This window comes from Mesitornis unicolor, unplaced genomic scaffold, assembly GCF_000695765.1.
Source record: "Mesitornis unicolor isolate BGI_N332 unplaced genomic scaffold, ASM69576v1 scaffold455, whole genome shotgun sequence".
NCBI lineage: Eukaryota > Metazoa > Chordata > Aves > Mesitornithiformes > Mesitornithidae > Mesitornis > Mesitornis unicolor.
The window spans coordinates 1-24,483 of record NW_010185929.1 but is presented as its reverse complement, the minus strand read 5'-3'; the positions used below and the strand labels follow the sequence as shown (position 1 = coordinate 24,483).

The window sequence follows — 24,483 nt, the reverse complement described above, 5'->3', positions numbered from 1 at the left end:
AATGCACCCTCAGGAAATTTGGCGATGATCCTATGTGAGGAATGGTTGACTTGCCAGCAGTGGCAAGTATCTTGTTACTTATGGCAAAAGAGGGTTAACACATCACTGAAACAGGTTATTTAGAGGGGCTGTGGGAACTGGAGGTTGTCAGGACTTGAGAAAGTCATGGCTGACCTACCTAGTGTTGGAGATCATCGTCTTCAAGTGGGGGTTAAATTTTATTCCAGTTGAATTACCTACTCGCTGCTGTGAAGCTCTCCAAGACACGTTTTAATGGTGGAGTGACAGATTTACTCAGTACATAGTAACTCAAGCAGATCACACCAGATATTTGATTGCATTGTCTTAATTCTACTGGCATTCACTTGGGAGCCTGATAGTTTGATTTAGTGTTGCTTCAGGAGATTCCCAAAGCAGTCGCTGATTTGTTATATTCTAATTTAGCAGAAATTGCATTATTTGCATTTATGCAAGATCTTCATATTTAAACGGATCTAATTTATTAAATAGCATTTACATATTTTTAATGATTTGCTTTCATTTGCCGCCCTTTTTGTAAAGATCTGTGGAAATAAAGAGGAAGAAATCCCGTTCTTGAGAGAATTCACCCAAGTGTGTGGCACAGGATCTCTGTGTGTGAGACAGCCGTGTCTGCCCGACTGTGTTGCAGTCGCAGGCATAGATGTGTGACAGAGCTGAGCTTCAATTTCAAGTCGATATTTATTCTGCTGTGTCATCCTCCCTCCCCACAAACTTTGGAAGCTGGAGGCAAGGATGCTGCAGTGGGGGAGTACTGTGAAAGGAGAATGAAACTTTCAGGCTCTTGGTTGTGCTAGAGACCAGTAGTTAATCTAAGAAGTCTTTGTAAACTGATATATTTATTGTGCTCTTTCTTTAACTTGAAATGAGTCTGTAGAAATTGCGACTCCTGTCCTGTCAGAATAAAATGAAGTGGTACCTGTTCAGGGAGTTGTGCTTTCCAAGTGCTCTTCTATGAGGACTGCCCTTTTATTGCTTTTAAGTAGCTGAAGTGAAGAATGCAAGCTGGTGAGAACTGCTGGGTAGACAGGAATGATGAAATTAGCTACTCTTTTGATTTGTATCTCCTGCTTATAATGCTTCAAAAGGACTTACTATGCATCTGTTAACTGATGCTGCATACATCTTCTCAATGGCAGGTTTTGATGGGTTTGGTTTATGCCAGCCCTCATCTTCTGCTCAGGTTATTTTGTGTGGTGTGAACGTTTGACTTTTTCCCAGTCTGCTGGAGGTGTGGGCCATCATCTGAACAAAGGGCTCTTTTCAGCTCTTTGTAGTGCTGCCTTACATTCACTGGAGCTCTAAGATTTAGGAACCCCACAGTACACATCTTCTGTCACTAACTTGGACAGCATCCTGCTGCCCTGTAAAATACAGGAAAGGCTCAGCTCTCTTATCTGGGTCTCCTGTACAACACCAGGTAAACAGTAGGAGAAAAAGATGACTGTCTTTGTATGCGCTTCTATGTACTGATACCTAAACAAACTCTTAAATTTTCCTCTTGCAGGAACATCATTTGCAACGGGCTATCTCAGCACAACAAGTTTTCAGAGAAAAGAAAGAGAGCATGGTTATCCCAGTCCCTGAAGCGGAGAGCAATGTCAACTATTACAATCGTTTGTATAAAGGAGAGTTTAAGCAACCAAAGCAGTTCATTCACATTCAACGTAAGTGAACAGATGTTGATTTTTTGTTAATTTATTTAAATTGAGTAATCCTCAACCAGTCTTGAGGAGGAAGTTGCTACAAGATTCAGAAAGCGGGCGGACTTGGAAATCCAAAGGGGATTTGTATACGTGAATTGCAGTATCTCTTCTCAGTCTGGAAGAACTTAAGGTTGAAGATGAGGTTTTTCCTGCTGTTTGTTGATAACTGGGTGTCCATGTACAGTAGCTGGCTACTGTTAAAAGTTCTAGATAAATGGAAATCAATAAAACAGAACAGTTTTTGTAATGATATCAACCTTCATTCTACAATCGTAACAGAGTTCGTGATGGTTCAGTTTCTGCTGTGCTAACAGTGGAGTTCAGGCTGTCCCCTGCAGCGTGGATGTGTTCTGGGCTGTGGGTGACGTTAGTTTTCACTGTGTTTTGCTGAGACTGTATAGAGTTCCCTTTCTGTATGGAACTTTGAGCTTATTTTATAGATAAAAGGAAGTATATTTTGCATGAGTCTAGCTTCCTATGTCTTAAAAGATCTAATTAATTAAAGTTGTGGTTTCTGGATTAATTTTAACACTTTTTGGTTGCTGTTCTGTTGACAAGTGACACATTTATAGTTCAGTTGTTCTTGGCACACAAATTGTGTTTGTCTCTTGCAGCATGTGGTTCCAGGGGATTATTTTGTGACTTGGACTTCTCCCAGGGGTCATCTGTGTAGCAAAACCTTAGATTTGGTTAGTGCAGTGGCTTGTCAGTCGTTATGGTAAAGCACAATTTCAGTCTTGGGTCTCTTTTTCCCATCACAAGTTCATGGTTTTGGACGTAGCTCTCAGTTTTGGGATTTGTGCAGACAATACTGATTTTATTGAGCCTCATCTTGCTACGCAGAGCGTGTTGATAATCTGTTCCTCTCACATTTTTTTCACCTGTGTGTAGATTTGAGCACAGGAAGCACTTTAAGTTTGTGTCATCTGCTTAAAAACACAACTGAAAATGAAGTTAGGCCGAGATTGTCAAGCCCAAACTCAGCTGTGTATTGAAAAGCCTTGCATGATTTCTCACCAACATGGTTAAGTCTCCAGTTTTTTATGTCTAATTACAAAATAAGGTTTTTTTTTAAATAACATGCTCAGGTGATAGAGTAGTGATCATAGTGGTAATGTGCGAAATGAGCTGAAGAAGATTTGAAATATTTCCCTCCTTAATAGAAGAAACAAACCTGCAAGCGAGGCAGGTTGAATTCACTGAGATGAAGCTGCTGAATGAGGAATGTATTTTATTACTTTCTTCGTTGGACGTTGCCAGAAACAGTGTAAATATTGTTAATAAACACATCTAAAAGTGTTAAATACATTATGCCAAAATATTCTTTGTCTTGTTGAAACTCTCAGTCTTTCTGGACAGAATTACAGAAGGTATTTGAGCTGAAGATAAACATGAGATACTGCTCCAAGATAATTTTTCCCACATATTCTGGTTGGAGTAGGTGTGATACAAGGCAGCTTTATGCTCCGTAAACTGCTGAGAAAGTCTGCTGTAATGCTAAAAGCACAGAGAGCAACAATGCTTACTTTGGTGAGGAAAGTTCTGTAAACTGAGAGATGCCAAGAGGCTACATACTGTAATCTGCACTTACTGGTGCTTATTTCTAGCAAGTGAATGTTTTGCTGTTCATCTGGCAGCCAAGAATTTTAATATTTCTAACTTTACCAGTATAATTCTTTCATTTAGAGCAGTGGTTTGAGGCAGAGAAAAGTTAATTTCTTTGTGAGGCATGGGGTTCATGGTAGCGCCAACTCTGGTGACTTTGAACTGAATATAGAACAAAAGCCTTGAACTATTTGAATTATTCCAGCATGCTTGATAATTTTTCAAGTATGTTTGTAGTTTCAGTAACATGGAGATTCATTGTAAGTTATTAATATGCAGCGAAGAGAATAAGTTAGTACACTTGTACCTATGCCAGAATTATAGCTAAGTGGATGTAAGAAGCAGTAAGAATGGAGCAAAAAATAGATTGTTAATATAGATGTATTTTACTTAAGTGTCAAATACCAAACTAATGCATTACCCGAATTAACGCACGATGTGGGTCTCTGGTTGCTCTTGGTCAGCACAGATGTCATCATTGCCCATTTCCTACTGCCGGTGCCTTTCTGGTGGCAGTTGTGTTCCCAGGGGAGCTGACTCAGGGAAGGGATCTGGCAGAAAGCTTATCTTTCATTTTCTGGTTAGGTGAACCTATTTATCAGTTTTCTGGCTTGGCTTTGTTATGTGGTTGCTGGTGTTGGCACAAGTGAGGTGGTAGGAGCGTGGCTTGCTGGGGAGGGAAGCTAAGTTGTAGTGCTAACTCATGCCTGTATCAGCTTCAAATCACTGTGGAACCACAGCCTTAATTTAGTTAGCAAATGAAATTAGTTAATTTAGTTAACTTAAACCCAATTTAATGTAACTTACCTTAAAAATAACCGCATTTCTCTTAGTTCTTGGTTCCTGGGGGAGCACAGGTAAAACAAAAAAGCCAGTCCTTCTAAAAGGCACTGCCATTGGGAGCGGTTGAAGTGGCAGAGGATGTAAACCTGGAGGCTGGTTTTGCAGCAGCAATTAGCAAACCAAAAATCAGCAAAAGTTGTGAGCGTTCATGCAGTAAACTTTGCTGGTGGGATCACCAGGGCCCTGTCCAACAGCGAGACGTGCAAAGTGGAGAAATGTGGGAGTTTTGGAGCAGGTAAACCAGATTCATCAGTCAATCAAGAGTCTTCCAGGAATTACCAGGAGGAAGGGATATGGATGATCCATTTTTAACTGCATGAACTGGCAGATTGGTTGTTCTCAAAATGCTGACTAGTAGCAGGTCATCAAAAATACAGTGCTTTCTGTGACAGAGTCCAGTTCTTCACTAATTCTTGCAGGCATGAATGAGCAGTCGCATCTGTTGCTATGGCAGGGGCAGAAACAGAGCGTGGTGATGGATGGGTACATTGCACAGCACATAAACCACCTGTGTCTTGTGATGGCTTTGAAGCCAGCAAGCTGCCAGACTGGAAGCTGACTCCAGGATGAGAAATGAGTTTTTCTGGAACCAGTGTACACAAGGATTGCTCCCCTTCAGCACCATTAACCTGCAGCCTCCGTGTAAACCTCTCTTTGAAACCGAACCGTATTGACAACTGCAGGCCATGGCGGGTGGTGCGAGCAGCATTGCTAGCAAAAGAAAAGCATTGCTAGAAGGTGTGAAAAGCAGGATAAATGACAAGGGCTGCTACAATTCTCACAGTACCAATGTCTTTGTATAACAAAATGAGACTGGATTTATTCCATGTAACTTGTTCCTGGCAGGTATGTGTTGGATACCTTTTATCTTGTCATTCTGAGTATTTGTCAAAATATTTTTGTAGAGTTGAAATTCAGGGTGTAGTTTAGTTTTGTTTGGGGTTTTATTTTAAGGATTACATTTTTTTTTTCCATTTTCCAGTGCTTCATTTGTTATTCATGAAGTCTCGAAATGACTGCTAAGACAGCTGATGTTTTATCTGCAAATAATTCAGTGCTGTGCATGAAGCTTGGTGGGCTCGACACGTTACTTAGCCAGTGGTGGTTCACAGGGGTGGGTGAACCACGGTAACAGCCAAAAGGGGAGGTTTGGATTTTCTTCCCTGTTTCACTTCTGGGTGCATGCACCCCTGTGTGTCTCAAACTGGTCCTGGTGCTTACTGGGTACCTGTGTAAACTGGTCCAGCTTGCTGAAGTGAGCAGTTAGAGGAAGGATGGACAGACTCCCTTCCTTTCAGGGTCACTTTAGATACTGATACTCTGGTTTATAAAAATTGACTTGAAACATTTTGTTTGTGGAGGATTCCTGAATTATCTTAACGTGTTGACTCTTTTTTGGTGTGAGATCAGTATCAGTGTGAGGGTAAAGCAGCAGTGCCTTTTGTGGACTTTAGTGGGTTTCTGTGCATTCTCATGTCTCTGTGAGAACATGGTCGAACCTCTGTTTTTTGGAGTAGAGACCTGCTTTGTTGTAGGACCTGCTTCCAAAAAGATGGGTTTTGAGTCCAGCACTGATCCTGGGCAGCTGCTGCATTGGTATTTGGCTGTTCAGCTCTTTGAACAGGACCGGGTAGCATTTCACCCCAGGTATTGGTACGGTGTCTCTCCTCTCAAGTTCCTAGTCCTGTTTGGTGACAATTTTAATGCAGTTTTACAGAACTATGAGTTGTTAAAAAAATCTGGGTCAGATTTTTATCAGGAACCTTTTGATTCCTACAGACTGCCACTGGAGAAGCAGGGTACGGTATTGTAAGCAGTAGTTTAATACCCGGTCATTAATTCTTAGAGGGAGAGCTGTGGGTCACGTGTGGCAGTGTCTTAAATAAAGTTGCCATGCAACTTGTATTATTAAATAAATACTGTTAATAATTCCACTTAATACGTAGTTATAGCCCATTATTATGAATTTCTTCTTGAAAGCAGATTTTACAGTGAGTTTCCAGCATGTGTGTTAGGCCAGAGGAGCTGTCTGACCAAGTGGTGGTGTCAAGTGCTGCCTCTTCTGAGAGGTCGCAGTTTGCAGCTGAAAATGGTAAGGAAATGCTTAAAATAAGCATTTATCAGTTGGATCTGACCAAGTTTCTGTGCGTAGCCAAGTAGATTAAATGCTGGTAGTGGTTTAGCTAATTTATTGCATCGGAATACAGAAAGAGTGGTTTTGGGCTAGTCTGAGATGTGGGCATGTCTGCTTACCACCCAATTGCCGACTGGTCAGACCATGGGAGAGAAAACACTATCGTTGCTTTAGAGATAAGTTTTTAGTGTGTTGTCTTCTGCTCCTGGCCAAATTTTTGGTTTAAGGCGGTCTCAAAGCATACCGGGAAGCTCAGTAGCAGAGGTTTTCTGTGAGTTAACACTCGGATACAGCTGAGTTAAAGGCATAAAGATAAGAGAGTGCTATTTGTCTAATAAGAGTAGAATGTATTTTCACCGCCTTCACTGCTGTTAATCCAGTCAACAAGTTACTGTATTATTTTTAGTATTGTGGTTGGTGTTTCACCTCTTTAGGGTTTTATTAGGTACAGTTGAGGTTTCATGTTAAGAATTCTTGCTGCTGTATGCAATTTGCTCATACTTGGTGTAAAATTTAGTTCCTGCTAGGTTATCTGAATGATAAGTTCATTGGGCTTCTAGTACTTTGTCCAAGTATAAATTTGTAGCACAATCTGTAATAAAGACACAAGCTTTGCTGTAAGGTTGGGAACTTACTACTTAGAGAGTGTGGAGGGATCTTTGGGTTCTCCGTCTAGAATTGGGTTGGTTTTGGAGAAAAAACCATGATTCCCACAGGCTTGGTGTAGCACTTTTGCAGTTTGTCACAGTTAGATGAAGGAGAAAGAGCAAGGGGAAACTTTAGTCCATTAAGTATTTTAAGAGTTTAAGTTTGTTGAACGATCTAAAAATTGGCAACTGAAATTATAGTGGAACTTCAGTGTGGGTGCTTGTTCTCCAAGTCTGAGATTTGACAGAAAATTATCCTAATTGTTAAGAATCTTATCACTATATTCTGGTGGAGCTGTATTGTAACAGCACCAAGAAGCATTTTTGCCCTTGTTTTGCAGAGAGACATTAAAGTTTCAATGCCTCTGCGGTAATTTTTTAAACTCAAACTTTTTTTTCCTGTCACCCCTTCAAGCCACTTCAAATAAAATGAAACTTCTTTGACTTACAACACGAGGGGAATCAGATTCAAGCAACTTCTAACCATTGCTTTGCAGCTGTTACGTGGGGAAAGCTTTTAGCATCAAGTGTTACAGCAGAGATATGCTAATCCAAAACTTTGTCGATCTTTTTTACTTCTGATTTTCAGATGCACGTTTCTGTATTTCCACAGGATGTTGTTTTCCAGGTGTTTCACTGTTTTTTTGTGCACGTGTGTTTTTGTTTCAGCCTTTAATCTGGACAATGAGCAGCCAGATTATGATATGGACTCTGAGGATGAGACCTTACTGAACAGACTAAACCGCAAGATGGAAATCAAGCCGCTGCAGTTTGAAATAATGGTTGACAGACTCGAAAAAGCCAGCTCTAGTCAGGTATTGGGCTGTGTGAAGAAATGACTGAGCCTTTCTCATTTCTGAGTTTTCTGATGGGGCGGTTCTGCGTGGTTTTTATTTTGTTTTTCAATTTGCTGTATTTCTAAACAACAGGGTAAGTGTGTTTGTGTGAGTCTGTGCTTAGACAGAAATCACACTGCTGTCTCTTATTGACAGTATTGATAGTTTGGGAAAAACAAGTGTCTTTTAAATTTGAATTCCTAACCACAGTGTCTTAGCTTACAACATTTTATTTTACCTGTGTCGCTATGGAAGAAGCCTGCAGTGATAGGTAGGTGTATAGATTTGGCTATAAACATATATATATGTTATATATAAACTTATAATCTAAATGCTTTGTTTCAGTTGGTACAAGTGGACACTGACTTCAGCTGCAGGCTAAAAACTTATTAGCACAGACAGTGAAGCAAAGCATTTGGTGAGATTGGGCCCATGTAGTAGAAACTGCACAGATGAAAGGAGAGAAGTTACACTCAAATTCACACTTGGCAGCTGCTTTCCCTTCATTAGAAGCAGCGTGCTGTGGATTATTTAGTCATTTATTGTATCAGAAGGTACCAGTATCTTAGAAGTCCATTCCTGAGGTTTTCCAGGATGCCAGAGTCTGGAGAAGGGCCTTAAAGCCAAAAAGATGGCTCAAAAATGACATTGAAGGATCAGTTTCTGAAAGGCAAGTTTGAAATAAGTAGTGTTATTTCTTGGTGAGATGGCTGTTTTGTGGGAGTGACAAATCCATTGCAGGATCCAGTTACTCAGTGTGATTTAGTTCAATGCGATGTGTTAAGAGGCCAAAATGTTGTCTTCTCTTCATCTTAAAGCAACCTTAACAAGGATTAGGTCAAGATTTTTTACTATGCTAAGAAGATGGGAGGCGAGGAAAAAAATTGCAGGGTATATTGGATGATACTTGTTGAACATGTGGTACTTGCATGTCCTAGAGCTTCCATGTAGATACCTCTGTTTTGGCCTTTAGTTCAAGTGGTTCTGGTTATCACTTTTCAAGATGAATTTGCTGGTTTTATGCTGGTCTCATCTTTCATAGCTTGAGTAATGAAGTTAAATGTGAGAACTGGAAGATCTTTTTCCTAAAGTGAAATATTGTAAGATTATGGATTTTTCTCTGTAGGCAGCTGCCCCTTAAATGTGAATAACACTGAAGCATGACACAGGTGAAGAGTATTTTGAGTCAGAAAGTGCTTATTTAAGGAGGGCCATGACAGAAAAGGTCTTATTTATACATGCAGCATTGTAATTGATTCTTGTAACAGGCTGTGTCTTGAAGGTAAGGTGTGTAAGAAGAAATCCCTGTCTTTAGGTGAAATTCCAGAGATTCCTCTTGGGTGTGAGCAAGGAATACAGGGACACAGCATCCACATGAGTGGTGGTACTTGCAAAAACGAGCAAGTAGGGTCAAAACTGAACTTTGCCAACTGTGTACTCAAGGCAGAGTTGTTTTTTAATTTATTTACTGGGGTTTTTTTTTTAAGAAATACATTAGTGGAAAAAAGGGAGCAAAGGACAGAAAGGACTGGGATGATGGCTTGTGTAACGTGTGTTAGCTACACACAAACCATCTCACCTGTCACACAGAGATGGGATGTGCTCGTGAGTAGGTGTATTTGATTTATTTTTGTTAAACAGTTGAATAATCTTCTAATTCTGCTGTAGGCTACAAGGATTTTGTTCTATTCTGGCAGGAGTTGGCACATACATAGTAGCAGTGGTTACGCTTAGGTTACCCTTATTTTTCTGAAATATATTGCTGCTTGTTCTGCTTATCTTAACATAGGGACAAGATTGAACGTAGTCTGACATGTTGCCAAACTGCAAATTTAAGTTGTTCAGTTGATATTTTTCAATTTATTGGGAGAATGAAGTACTGTCCAACTTCTGCTTGAAGTAATACTAGAGATTCTGTTTTCTTCTTATTGAATGAATAGGTTTAAGATGATACGAGCGAGCTAAAAGAACGTACTAGTTAGTGATGGGTTTTGCATTTATTTAGTCTTGATTTCCATATAAAAAGGAAAAAAAGAGGCAAACATGTAATTACATGTGTTTACCTCCCACTGAAGAAGTAAATGTTGTTGTGTCTCTGGGCGGTAATGAAAGGGGTGGTCATTATCCTTTTCTATCACAAAGAAAACATTTTGGGGGAAAAATTAAAAACCCAATTTACTTCAGAATATATTCTGTAGACAGTAAAATACCTTCAACGTTAAACTGCAAACAGGTGTACATTAATAATGGCTAACCAATAAGAAACTTATAAGAAAAAAAATAAGTCAAATGAAAGCAATTCTCAAATCATGATCTGCAGACTCTAGTGAGGTATTTACATCCTATGCTATCCCATTATTTCAAATGATGATTTCAGATTTCATGAAGAATTGATGGGGTTGTAGGCCATTATGTGAAAGTTTGAGGGATGAAGATGCTGGTTCAGAAAAGGTTGGGAATTGTATATTTAACTTAGGGAGACCAGCTGATGGCTTGAGTACCTCCATTTAGAGCAGTATTTCTTTCCTCCCTTTACTCTCGTGTGCTAGAAAAGAAGTTTATTTAGGAAGTGGACAAGAGAGGTGCCTGTGCGGTGACTTTCTCCCTTCACCACCACCCCAGCCCCATCTGAATTGCACCTTCTCTTTTTTCTCTTGTAGCTTGTAACACTTCAGGAAGCCAAATTGCTGCTAAATGAGGATGACTACCTTATTAAAGCTGTGTATGACTACTGGGTGAGGAAGCGGAAGAATTGCAGAGGGCCGTCTCTCATCCCCCAAATCAAACAAGAAAAGAGGGATGGCTCCACCAACAACGACCCTTACGTCGCCTTCCGGCGGAGAACTGAGAAGATGCAGACGAGAAAGGTGACTGGGCAGACGTTACTGGTTTAAATGTGGCCGTTTAAATCTGGCAGTGATGGGAATCATTTTGATTCCTATCCAGGATCTTGTAGGATCTGTCCTGTGGTTACTGATCTGATTATTAATATTTATAATCTTGGATAACCCAGCTAAATTTCGAACCTCCTGAGTGATGTAGAATGGATTTTGGATTCTAGAAAGCCGAAATTCAGAGAGTGATGTGTAGGTATTGGCACATAAACAAGCAGCTGTGGGATTTGCTGGCTTGCAGACTTCCCTTTCTGTGAAAAAGGGCAAACGGTCATCCACTTCCATGGAGTAAATAGTTCAGGTTTTGCATTTGAGCTAGGAAATCTGTAATTACTGAACATTTTACATCAACTTTGTACACGTGTGTGCACAACCTTACTGTGTGCAGAATCAAGGTGGGAAAAATGCTACAGGAACCAAGTCCCGAATTCCTTGTTCTGACAAACTTCCACTGCGTTAATGTGGAATCTGAGCAGAGAAGACATGGGGGGAATGGCTGAAAAGTTATTTTTCAGCTTAATCTTGTTTGCTTTTTGTGGCTTTGTCTACTGACAAGGTTACACTTTTAGAAAAGTTTTCTTCTGTGTGTACTTGAATGATTCTCACTTGCAGCTGCATCATGTAACTTTTTGGATGTTTATGCCTCACAGGTTTTGCTTTTGACTTAAAATTTGTTTAATCTTCCAATAGAATCGGAAGAATGATGAAGCGTCTTACGAGAAGATGTTGAAATTAAGAAGAGAGTTTAGCAGAGCCATAACCATTTTGGAGATGATAAAGAGAAGAGAGAAAACAAAACGCGAGCTGTTGCATTTAACGTTAGAGGTTGTTGAGAAAAGGTAACATTGCAGATTATATTTAAGAAGTTATTTATAACACCAGGGTTTTAATTTTCATCAAATAGGTTTGAAAACACCTCCTGTAATTTATTCCTGTATGGATAACAAGTCTTCTGCACATGTGCATGCCTGAAGACGTACGTAGCACCATAAACTTCAGAAGCTAAAATAGAAGGGTTTTATGCACGCTGCTTGCCTCTTTTGGGTCTTTCATTTCATTCAAACGTTTTCCAGTGGACATGCAGTTTAATATTTGTACTTGTGTTTTTTGAGGTACCATTTGGGTGATTATGGAGGTGAAATCCTCAACGAAGTGAAGCTTAATAGACCTGAAAAAGAGCTGAGCACAACTCCATCCACTCTTCATAACGGAAATCATCACAAAGTTCAAGAATGTAAAGTTAAGGTGAGCTTTCTTCTGCTGCGAGTCTCTTGTTAGCGGTTTTATCATTCTGTTGGATATGCCCTGCAGATGTTTGCCTTGGAAAAGTGAGTAGAAACCATTGTGAACTGTGTGAGTGCTCTTTGATTAGTTACTCTTGCAGGCACAAGAATGCAACTGTTGTATCTTGCTGACAGCTGAAACAAGTTGCAAGCAACTAATTGCAAGTAGAGAAAAAACAGTTGCTGCAGTCTGTGGTAGTTTGTTACTACTGAAGCTGTACCTTCCTCAGTAATACAGAGTAGGCATTTTTCTATCTGCTGCTGCTTGGCACCCAGTATTAGGTGATAAGTAGCAAACATAGGATGGTGGAAAAAGTGGCTATACTCAGGGACCTTTAGTTTCTACAAAGGAGTGGAAGGCTGCTCTGAGGAGGATGCAAGACTTGAGTTGCTGTGTGTTACACACTGGTTATTTTGTCTTTCTAAAACCAGCCAAGCTGTGGAATGCTGTACTTAATGCTACTTGGACAAAGCCTTCCTTTACATTTTTTTTAATCTGTACAGAAACTCAGTAGATGTAGTTTAATTTTTATCATGGACCTCGGTAGTAACACCAGAAGAAGTAGTAATACAAGGATCATCCATAGCTAGAAGTGCCGTGAAGATGCTGCTTGTCTCATGAAGTAACATACTCCACTCAGAAAACCCCAAACAAACCCACATAAAGACCCCAAAGAAAACAAAAAACCACCATCAAAGGGAACTCTGTCTCTTCTGTCACTGTTCAGATCTGATAATGAATCAGGTCGTAATGTTTTGTATACTGAAAAAAAGGACAGGCCTGATATTCCACTGCTAATGTGACAGGAAAAAAAGATGCACCCAACATTGAATTAAGATGTGTTTTTGAGAGAGAACCTGAACCACTAGGTATAAAATGCTTCAGTGCAAGGCTGGAGAGCTGGAGACCTTTTGAAACTTGTATTTAGCACCTGCGACACCCAGTGGTGACTGAGTTTAATACAAATCCCTTGGTTCGGGGGCAGGATTTTGTTATTCCTTGAGATTCCCATCTCTGGTTCTGAAGCTGAGCCCCGTTACTGGCGCTGGTTTCAGTCAGTTATTGATAAGTGGTAATTTGGGGTAAATTTAAAGACTTTTTCAAAACTGCACTGGCTTTTACTTGTAATTGAGAATCTCACAAGTAATCTTCCTTTTAATTTAAATGCTTTGAAGTTTAATGGCATTTGTGCTCAAGTGAAGAGTTTAATATTGACAGAGTTGCTTACTGCGGAGAGTTTGTGTTGGCAGGATCTTCAGTAGCGGGAGCGAATCACATTAAATCTTTTCAGAAATATCAGCTGAGAAACATGAAACAAATTAGGTGTTTCTTTTGAACTTATCTGAGCTGTTCAGAAAATTGAAAGTGCTTGCTATAGAAAACTCAGATTTCAGAAAAAAAATTGGAGTAGCATTTGCAATTACAATATACTGAGTGCACTGCACAGCAAGAGACTCTTGGGTAGTCACCTGGCTTGAAAGCTTTCCGTTTGTTTATTAATAAATGTCTGTAAAGGTGATCAGAGGTAAATTCTGGGTGTTTTAATGTTTTGAATAGATTTTGCTTTGTGTCTGAAATAATCTGCACGTGCTGCATGTTGAGAGGTTTCGGAAGACAAGCAGTCAAGTCTTTTAAGGCATGAGATGAGGAAAAGGTAATTTTTTAACTATTTTTCTGTTTATTTTTCACAAGCAGCATCCTCATCATTCATCTCTAAAGGAGGAGGTGTCAGACGTTGTCCGTCAAAAGAAGAAGTATCTAAAGAAACCGAAAATAGAGTGCGTAGTAACTCCTCAGCAGCCCTCTGCTGAGCCCTTGCCCGTCATCAGCAAGAGCGATATTAAACAGTACGACTTCCACAGCTCAGACGAAGATGAGTTCCCACAGGTAATAAACCTGGAAATTTCAGGTGCTGGTAATTTGGCCAGTCAGCCTTGAAATGGAGAATGGCTCTGCTGGACAGTGGAGATATATAGATACATATAGTCTATATATATCTATATATATAAAAGAGATACTTGTATAAACAATAGGTTTGTTTTCTTTTTGTAAGTTATGCTTCTGAGGAGCTTGCATTTACTATAAGTGTGGCAGGTCAGATCATATAAACAAGCTTGTATACAAAATAAATAAAACTGTATTCTACAAATGTGGCAGTTGGAAGAATGACTTTGCTTTCTGGTCTAGGTACCCTCACCAGTATCAGAAGCAGAAGAAGAAAACGATCCTGATGGACCTTGTGCTTTCAGGAGAAGAGCAGGATGCCAGTATTATGCCGTAAGAATATCTGCTGTTGCATTTAGTGTGGTGGTTGGGGTTTTTTTAATTAATTCCGATTGGCACAGTGCTAATGTTGTATTTCTTCTGCTCCCACTTTCACCACCAAGTCTTTGATGATTTGGTGAATCCAGAGAAAACCATTTGAGTTTTCAAGAGAAGTTTTCTCACTGTACTGTTCCTCTGCGGTTACCTGAAGGTAGTGCTGTTAAGAAGGGAGAGGTTTTTGTCCCCCTTGTTGGTTTTGGTTTTTTTTTTTAGCATGTCCTTTCTTCCCAGCCTGTGGAGCTCATTAGAGTTGGATATTTCTTGTCCCAGTTTTCAGACCTGCTGAGGGATCCTGCTGGGGCATTGAGTCGAGTCTGCTGTTGAAGCAGAGGTGTTTAATCTGCTGAGGAGTTTTTTCATGTAATTAAGTCAAAATTTCCTTTTGACATCAGTGCAAACTGTAGATACGTTGAAAAACATGAGGTGACAATTGCAATAAAGGACAGAGGCTTGGTGTAGATGTCCTGTTACCATCTCAACCACTGACAGTGACGTTTTCTTACCAAGCACGTGCTGGTGGCTGGGGAGCTTTAGGCTGCAGAGGACTGAGAAAGGCAGCACAACGCTTTAATGGCTCTGATTTTACTTTCCCTGCTTCCCGTGGGAAGAATGAAGTTACGTGACAAAATAATCGTGTAATTGTGTAGTCTTTAAAGCTATTTATGGAGAAGTCATTTAGCACTAGGTGGCTGCTTCAGAAGCCCAGACATCCCCCACAGTACTTGAACAGTAGCACGGGCATCTCCCACCAGTTGCACTGAGCTCTTTGCGCAGGTCAGGTGTGTGCTGCCACCTGCGCCTGGTCTGCAGTGTCCAGAACACCACGGCTAACTCGATCTGTCCAAGAAAATGCCATTACTTTTAACTACTCTTCTCCTTTTAGGGATTTATTAGTGGGTTAGCTGAAGCATCTCTCTCAAAATGTATCCTACTTTTTTGGTTTTCCTTAGCCTGTGAGTGAATTCCTTAGCCAAAAAAAGCTGAGGTTACTGAAAATTTGTGTTTTCATTCTTTTCTGTTACTTTTCCGTTGCTGTTTAGAAGCAGGTTATTTAACAGCCTCTTAGGTTTTTTTAACTACTGGAGCCGTTGGAGGTTTGGTTAACTCTCAACATAAATGGGTTGAATCTACAGCACTGCTGTTGCTGTAAGTTTAACCTGATCACAAAAAATCGATTACTTTCATGAATATTTATTAAACTGTCATGTAAGACGTTTCAGACAGCACTCAGCATTTCTGCTTGTAAAGGTGATGCAGTTTTGAGCTCATAATGGTAACAGTGAGGATACTCATGGTGTAATGAAAATGCCCTGAGGTAAGCTGATACAGCAAATAGGCTGTCGAGATCTGGTAGTGGAGTGCTGTGTGCTGGAACAAAAGCCATTCAGATCAACATCTTGTCACCTTTTGGCAGTATGAGTTTCATGAGTAAAAATAAACTGCAAATTTAGGAAGCCCTTTTGAAATTACCTGTGGACATAGGGGAAGTGTTGGCATTTTGCTTTGGAGAGCTGATGATTCAGTGGGATCCTTTATGAATCAACAGGTTGTCTTGGGGTTTCCTTTGTCACAATGAGTACTACAAGTGTTCTTCTGTGGTGTGATACTTAGCACTGCAGTTGTTCACACACGTTTTTACAGACAAAAGCTTTTATGCTGCTGACCCTTGCTAGCAGGGTTAGACAAATTCATGAGGATAGGCCCTGATCTGATCACAAAACATAGTCCAGGTGCAGCCTTGCCTGCAGGAAGTCCTTGGGCTTCTGAAAGCCTGAAGCTCAGAGGCTGTAACAAGAAAAGAATTGCTCCCTGTGCTTTCTGTCCTGTGATGAACCACTGAAAGAGCCGTTATCGGGCAGGAGGTACCGGGCCAGATGGACCTGTGTCTGAGCAGCACGGTTTTATGTCCTGCTTGGTTCAGTGAATTAATTCTGGCTTGTTTTGTTTTTTGGTTGTGGTGTCTGATTTTATGACTAATTAAGGAAAGGGGGTTTTCTGCTTCATGAATTCATGTATTAAAAAACAACTTTCAAGTTCTTACGTGATCTGAGCATATTAATCAAGTGATAGCTCTGTGGGCGTTTTCAGCATTTCCTATACCGTGTCCTCTGCGTGGTAATCACTTGGTAGTAACCTGATCAAAGTGTACACTAAATTAATGCAAAATTGCCTGTTCTTTTTCCTTTACAGCCTCGTTTGGACCAAACTAATTCTTCATTTGAGAACTCGGAATTGGCAGAATTGGACAAACTGAGGTTCAGGCATTGCCTTACAACCCTTACAATTCCACGAAGATGTATAGGATTTGCAAGAAGGCGAATTGGCAGGGGTGGAAGGTACGGTTGTGTTGTTTTTACTTCTCATTCCCCTTGAAGTGATGAAAGTATTAGACAGAGATAGTTAAACTCATGTCATCTTTTCATCCTCTTTCATCAGGGTTATAATGGACCGAATATCCACAGAGCATGATCCTGTCTTGAGACAGATTGACCCGGAAATGCTGAACAGTTTTCCAAGCTCTTCCCAGACTTTAGACTTTTCTTCTAATTTTTCACGGACCAATGCTTCCAATAAACGTTGTGAAAACAGACTGTCCCTTTCTGAAATCCTAAGCAATATCAGATCATGTCGACTGCAGTGTTTTCAGCCAAGGCTACTAAATCTCCAGGACAGTGATAGCGAAGAATGTACCTCAAGGAAACCAGGGCAGACTGTGAATAATAAAAGAGTCTCTGCAGCGTCTGTAGCTTTATTGAACACCAGCAAGAATGGCATATCAGGTAGGCAAGGATTTGAATTCTTCTGGAACTTAAAATACTGAATCTTAGGGTAATTCTTCAGCAGTGATGTGCACCTAAACCGAACATGCGAGCTAATTACTTTGTATTTCTTAGAGTATACAGAAATTTTCCACAACCAGTCCACTTCCTCCTGCGTTTATTACAGTTTCAATAGAATCTTGATCAAGTGCTGGACTTAAATATGCATTATCCAGAGGAGGGATTTTGCTCGTATTTAAGAGTGTGATTGAGCCTTAAAGACTTGAATTGGTCTAAGCTGGGTTAAGGGGAGAAGAATGCTCTTTATAGATGCAAAAGAAAAGCAGGTTCTCAGAAGCAGGGAGTGGTGTAATTTTTGTTGTCAGAGTTTTTCTTGTTAAATCTTGCCAGATCATCTCAGAAAACCAGCAGCGAGTTAGTGAGCATACTGAGCAGGCGTGAAAAAGTCTGCAAACAGCACTTTTTGTTGATATGTCATAGTGAAACTTTTGACTCTGGAAGCCTCCAATCATGCACCTTCTCTGTTGATTTTTCAGAAAATCGTCAGCCATCGATTAACTGTGCTGGGAGGTTGCCTTTTCCCTTAAATATCGTCTCAGACTCTCGTAGCCAAGCACCTGACAGCCTCAAATGAGCCATTCACACATAAATGGTTTTACGTTAAAAAAAAGTAGGCCCTCTGGTAGCGATGAGTGTAGAAGCACTGAAGTTGGAATAAAAGCCATCAAAAGTAAAAATGGCATTAAGCCTCCATTAGCAGTCTTTACATTACTTGCTGCTTGTGTTAGGAGTGATAATTGCATGAGTTTTAACATTGCCACTTTATAATCGTAAAAGGATGTAGGATTCTGTAAAAAGATGAACAATTGGAGAAAAGCCAAGAGATATCTGCTACCAAGCATCAACAGGCACCTGAGTATTTCCCTGCTCTGTTGTGCATATACAGATTTAGGTATTGTAAAACAGGTAATAAAACGGGCTGATTCTAAATGGCATAATTAACTTATGTGGCTGTGGTCTCTTCTAAAGTCAGTTGCAGGATTGGGTATTTAATCTTAAATAACATACCTTTCAAATTAAATTTCTTGAAGGCAAAAGCAGATGTTTTTACGTTAAGGTCTTAAAAGACTGAGCGTTGCCCTGTTAAGTAATACCAGTGTACAGTCGTTGCAGCCTTTGTATTGTTTGCTCTCTCACAAAAAGGATTTGCACAAGAGTATTTTTCTGCTGTGCGAAGAGAACAGACACAAGGTGCTATGGTCATATTTTGTGTGATTTTCTTTTTTGTAAGGAACTTGAAGGGCTGCAGAGTTGCACTTGTAGCAGGAAGGGGCGCGTTTGTGCGACGGGATTATTGATAAGCATCAAGAGATGTCTTGTTAAATGCAGAAAATAGGAATGCTATTTGTCAGAGTTCAGGATGTGGAACGTGGACTGTAAGATGTAAGGAGCAATGAAGAATTTGCTGGTAGCACTTTATAGAACAAGAGCAAGTAATACTGCAAGGTTTCTGTGTGCATGAATAAGGTATGATGATACCAAGGTAAGGAAAGCTGCTCAAAAAGATAAAGGTTAAGTTGATGATTTTTTTCTGTAGAATTTGTCACGATAATGTAATAAATATCAGTGAATTATTTAAGGGGTAACTAGATTAAAACATCAAGGCTTTGAATTCTGCGCTGGGGAGACTCTTCCCCTGCCCCTGAGAGAGGAGTCTACCAAAAAAACTAGGAGAACGTTTCAACATGAATAAAAACCCCTGAGTTGTTGATGCTCTATGGCAAATTAATGATCCACCTGTGTGGACTAGCACTCGTGTACTTCAGGATCTGCATGGTCAGGGAAAGAAGAGAACTAAAGGGAAGCATAGAGAAACACGTGTTTTAATGATGGGCCTGTAGAGAAATGTCTAAAGAAGTGCATAAAACCAAATGTGATGGATCTAAGGAGGAGTAAGTAACTTCTGTTGTATAATCTTAGAAGTCATCTGCGGAATAGATTTAGGTTAGAACGGAGATCACGCAGTAGTTGAAGCACATTATGCAGGGAACCTGATGGTTATAGAAGACCTTTTTCTTTCCAGATTTAAATTACAAAACAAATCCTGTAGTTCCGCTAAAGGATCAGCTGCAATAGAAAACAGAATTCTTCAGCAAATAACTGAGCCAGCGAGAGGCACCGCTGTTAGGTTTTCTCATTAGTAAATAGTGAGTAAATTTTAAAAGGTCAGAGTCTGGTTGTGCATTAAACAAGCAGAGGTCCTATCACTGCATTTATTGAAGTAATTCTGTGTGGGGGATGTTTGAAATCAGTTGATTTTGTAGAGCACTTACCTGTAAGCATAATGCTGCCTCTGGAGGAACCACTGGCAACAGTCAAACAGATTGGTTTTGGTTTGGTTGTTTTTCTTTTAGTTTAGGAACCTGGAGTTCCTTGCTTTGGTTTTTCAGTGCACAAGAATATTTAGTGTTACCTCTGCGTTCTGTTCTTCACTTGTATTAATAAAGCAGCTCTTACCCTGGTGTTTGGTCAAATGCCAGGCATTGTACAAACATTTTTAAAAATGTGTGACTGATCTTTTTCTGAAAGTGCCTAAGCAGTGTGTGAATAAAGAGCCACTGTTTCAAGCGACATTATTCTCTTGCTCGTGTTGTAAGAACTGCAAATGGGAACACTGAATCTGAGGAACTTTGAGACAAGGTCACTGAAACCATCTGAACCCTTTGATCAGTTGTGTAAACTGCTTGTAGCGTCTGGAAAAGTGTCTGCTCTCTTTGCCAGAGACACTGCCAGAAAATGAGATACAAACTGATGAGCTAGGGATGCAAGTGATCATCAGGAGAGACAGTGGAGGAGGGAAGCTACCAGGAATTTGTAGATGTTGCTACTCACCACAACTAAGTAACGCTGAACCTGCTTGCTGAATTCCTAGAGTGCAACTCAGCTCCTTTTTGGGACTGAAGTAGGAAATAGGCTTTAGGGAAAGTCTTCAGCCATCTGCGGGGCTGTCAGTGTTGTGTTTGGCTCCCGGTCTGCCTCGGCTGCCAGTTGCAGTGAGCTGCTGGGATAGTTCTGGGTAGTTACCATGTCTGAAATACAAAAAACAACTGCAGATGCTGGCATTCTCAGCTGAAGAGCTCTGCTTGTGGAACAAGCTTTTACCTTTTAGAGGTGTATTTTTTTCCAGAATTAAATACCATGGAGAAATAACTAGATTAATAAAAGACCACTTTTGGGGCAGCCTGAAAGGTGATCTTTGATTAAAGCCTTCAGATAGTCAGAGAAGTGACGACATAATCCAAACCAAAGCCATCCAGGAGAGGAGCCTGGAAGACTTAATTTCACATTGACTTTTTACCCTGTTGTTGTCGTATTTCAATTCAGGCAGGTTATGGTAAAACAGAAAATCTCAATATTCAGCAGTGGAAGCTAAAATTCTGTAGGCTGCTTTCTCTATTAAGTCTTTAACATCCATAGAAGAATGCAACTTTGAGTCTAGATGAATACCCCTGTACTGCAGACAAATAATAGCTAATTGTGGCTAGGTGTAATTCAGTTACTTTCTTGTGCTCTATAAGCTTGTTCTAAAAGACTTTTTTTTTTAATATAAAACAAAAGTTGTGTGCTGGAATTTGTTACCTCAGCACTTAAAAATAGAAATACATACATACATGTAGTGTTCTGTAATGCTGTTCTTGGCTCTTGCCTTTAGTAACGCAACACGTTTTGAGAGACTGATGTGAAGGGAACTTAGCACGTTGAGCTGACTGAACTTTGAGTTAAATGCTTGTAGTAATAGGTAAGAATCTTGAAGAGGAACAAAGTACAGCTAAACATGAACTAAATTTGAAGACTAAATATGGAACTCTCCCCCTCTGCTCTGCGCTGCTCACACCACAGCTGCAATCTTGTGTCCAGTGCTGGGCCCTCAGCTCCAGAAGGACAGGAACTGCTTGAAAGAGTCCAGCAGGGCCACAGAGATGAGATGCTGGAGGGAGTGGAGCATCTCCTGCTGAGGAGCGGCTGAGGGAGCTGGGGCTCTTGAGCTTGGAGCAGAGGAGACTGAGGGGTGCCCTCATTCCTGGGGATCCATTCGGAAAGGGCAGTGTCAGGAGGAAGGAGCCAGGCTCTGCTCTGGGATGGCCAATGCCAGGACAAGGGGCAATGGTCCCAAGCTGGAGCACAGGAGGTTCAAGCTGAAGCTGAGGCCAAAGTTTGTGAGTGTGAGGGTTATGGAGCATGGCCCAGGCTGCCCAGAGAGGTTGTGGAGTGTCCTTGTGTGGAGACACCCAAAGCCCTGGCCGTGTTCCTGTGTGACTGCTCTGGTGCTCCTGCTGTGGCAGGGGGTGCACTGGGGGAGCTTTCCAGGGCCCTTCCAACTCCTCATATTCTGGGATTCTGTGAAATTTGATTGTAGAAGGTATTGGAAATGATAATAAAATCCCTTGCATCTAATAGGAGCAACTGTATTAGTAATTGGGTTTTTCAGTGCCCTCCTAACGTGGTTGAAGCCTGTTTGAATAATGTAGCAGTAGAGAAGTTTCAGTGGTCATCTCTAAACAGTCACAGTCTTAATTTTGATATTTATTCAGAACAAAATTTCAAGACAACAGTGAGTACTGCAAGTAGAAATCGAAAGAGCCAGACCCAGCCAGAGAGATCACTTCATATTTTAACGTGAGCTCAGTGTCTCTTGGCAAGATGATATTCCTGCAGAATCCAGGTGTTTGAAATGAATGACAGCTTCAGTCTTTGGAAAATACAGTTCAGAATAGTAATGGCAATCTTTGAAAAGTGAATCCCCTTTTTACTTCTTCCTGTTCTCTTTTTACTTCCTCCCAGGGGAACTTAGCTCTCAGGTTAGCATCAGCTGCACAGAACTCAGGTTTTACCATTCAATACTTGACAGTGTTTTCGGTTTATCAAGCGTGCAGCTCTTCATGGGGAGAACATTGAGAAGCACTTCTCTGACTTCACCACTCCCTTCACTTGTTGAGTGTGTGATACTGCTGGGCTTGCATTAACCTGCTGCTCAGAAAGAAACCAACGTGCTGTGTCACTTTTAAACACTTACGCCATTAAAAATAAGTAATTGTCAGAGAAAATCCTGTTCAGGTGAAACTTAAGCATTTCCTTCAGGGGAAAAAAAGGTGTGAAATAGGAAGGACAAACTGGATTTGCTAAATGGACGGCACTTTGTGACACTTGCAAACACAACGTTTTAGATGTGGAGATCAGCTTTGTCACTCTATATTCATTAGTTTATAGCCCTTTCAAGTGAGGGTTGGTACAGAACTGCATACAAACTGTTTAAATATCTGAGCTGTGGTGTTCCCGAATGCCAGGTTTGCAGAGTCCGTTTGGTGGCAGAGAAAAGGACGATATTAGAGGACTGTAGGAGGGAAAATTTTACAGACAAACTGACGGTGTTCTCTACCCAGTGGACTTCTTCCTCAGCTGGCATTTTTAGGCCATGCTTGTTTTCTGAAAACCAGAAAAAAACCCAAACCTAAAGAGTTTCTTAAAGCTTTTGCTTAAAGCTACTGGAGCAAAACCCACCAAAGATAGAAACTGCTTAAAAGCAATGAAAGCTGTGAATCCTGTTGTTATAAATTGACTTAATGCTAAAGAACACTACGTGCAAATTTAGTGTGGCCTCTCCCTTACATAAGAATATACGAAGATCTTTGCAAGCATCTACCATGGTGTAAGTTGTCTTCAGCCACCTATTGCCCAGCACGGATGCACTCGTGCATTTTAGATTGGTTTGGTTCGTGCAGGCCGATTTAACCCAAGCTTTGCTTTCTTTTCTGTAGTAACAGGGGGCATCACGGAGGAGCAGTTCCAGACACATCAACAGCAGTTGGTGCAGATGCAGAGGCAGCAGCTTGCTCAGCTCCAGCAGAAGCAGCAATCGCAGCATTCCTCACAACAGACACATCCGAAAGCACAGGTAAGGCACCGTCAATCTTGTCTTACACTGGTACATTCTTTTTTGCTTCAGGTGGTTTTCATCTCTCCTATAAGCGAAATGTAACACCTCAGTAAATGTGTTACACTTTAAAGAGACCACAGAATGGGTTTTGGTGAAGATACTTCCCCAGTTTGCTGTATGGTGCCTGGAAGGCAACTTATGCTGTAGCTTGTCCAGATACTTTGCTTCCATTTCTCTGTTTGGCATAAGATAATATTTTAAGTTTCAACATCAAAATCTGTGTAGTTGGTCAGTGTAGAAATAGCCAGTGCTCTGTCAAAATGTACTATTTTGACTGGTTTTATCCTCCTTTGTGTAAGTGCTCTGAAGAGACTTCTTTATTAAAACTACTTTATGAGGTAACGTATTTCTGTTATGAACAGATGTTCACTGAGTACTAAACATTGGCAGCTTCTGAGAGGAAAAACGTACTTTTCCATATTCAATTGGATTCCTTCCCCCTCCCCATCCCCAGTGTTACTACTTCTGTCGCCTAAACGAGTCACATTTTTCCTCTGTAATGCCTTGCAAGGGAGGAAAGTGTTTCCCTGTCGAGCTTAGTTTTCTGCTAGTTTTGTACCAGGAAAATATAAAAGCTGTTGCTGCTGTTTATTACTAGAAAAACATATTTTACCTTGAGCATATTATATTTAATTGCCAGTGCTGTTTGTCTCTTCCCTTGGTGTTTTCTACTTTGATTAATCAGGGATTCTCTATAGGTGCTGACATTTTTCTAAGTGTAAAGACATGATACCAGAATATTTTAAACAAATGGAGTGAATTTTGGATTTTTGAGATGTTCTGAATGTCTGTGCAAAGTAATTTTTGTAGTTCCATATAAATTAAAATTGCAGAGTGATACATTCAGCCATTTCTGGGTGTCTTTCCAGTACTTGCCATTCTTTCAGAGAAACTGGACTAATAAAGGTGTGTACTTCCAGAATGCAGTAGGCAGTTGTGCTGTGGTACAAATTACTCCATGAGAATGAACATACCATAAATGCTGGAAATTCTTTAGACTTGCAATTGCAGTGTGTTTGCTGCCTGGAGGCAGAAGAGAGAAGGAATCTTAAGACATAGTCATTTTCTTAGAGGAAACCTCTCAAACACAGAATCACAGCACGGTTTGGGTTGGAAGGGCCCTCAGAGCCCCCCCAGCCCCCCCCCTGCCATGGGCAGGGACACCTCCACCAGCCCAGGCTGCTCCAGGCCCCGTCCAACCTGGCCTTGGGCACTGCCAGGGAGGGGGCACCCACAGCTTCTCTGGGCAACCTGGGCCGGTGCATCATTTGGATGCCAGGGCACCCACAGCTTCTCTGGGCAACCTGGCCTAGTGCATCATTTGGATGCTGATTTTCAACTTGCCAGACTTGTGATATAGAAATATTCCTGCATCTGGGCAGGAACAACCCCAGG

The 24,483-nt window shown here is 40.7% G+C and overlaps 1 protein-coding gene across 1 annotated transcript; it reads left to right on the top strand.

The window, feature by feature from the left end:
* Positions 1–1,552: 1,552 nt before the first annotated feature.
* Positions 1,553–23,046, top strand: EPC2 (enhancer of polycomb homolog 2 (Drosophila); the record flags this gene model as incomplete). The annotated part of the gene is made up of 10 exons (XM_010184963.1): positions 1,553–1,706; positions 7,644–7,789; positions 10,471–10,677; positions 11,395–11,543; positions 11,817–11,949; positions 13,684–13,875; positions 14,176–14,265; positions 16,504–16,649; positions 16,750–17,093; positions 22,910–23,046. Coding segments are annotated over exons 1-10 (1,644 nt in total), but the record flags the coding sequence as incomplete, so codon positions are not given.
* Positions 23,047–24,483: the final 1,437 nt, after the last annotated feature.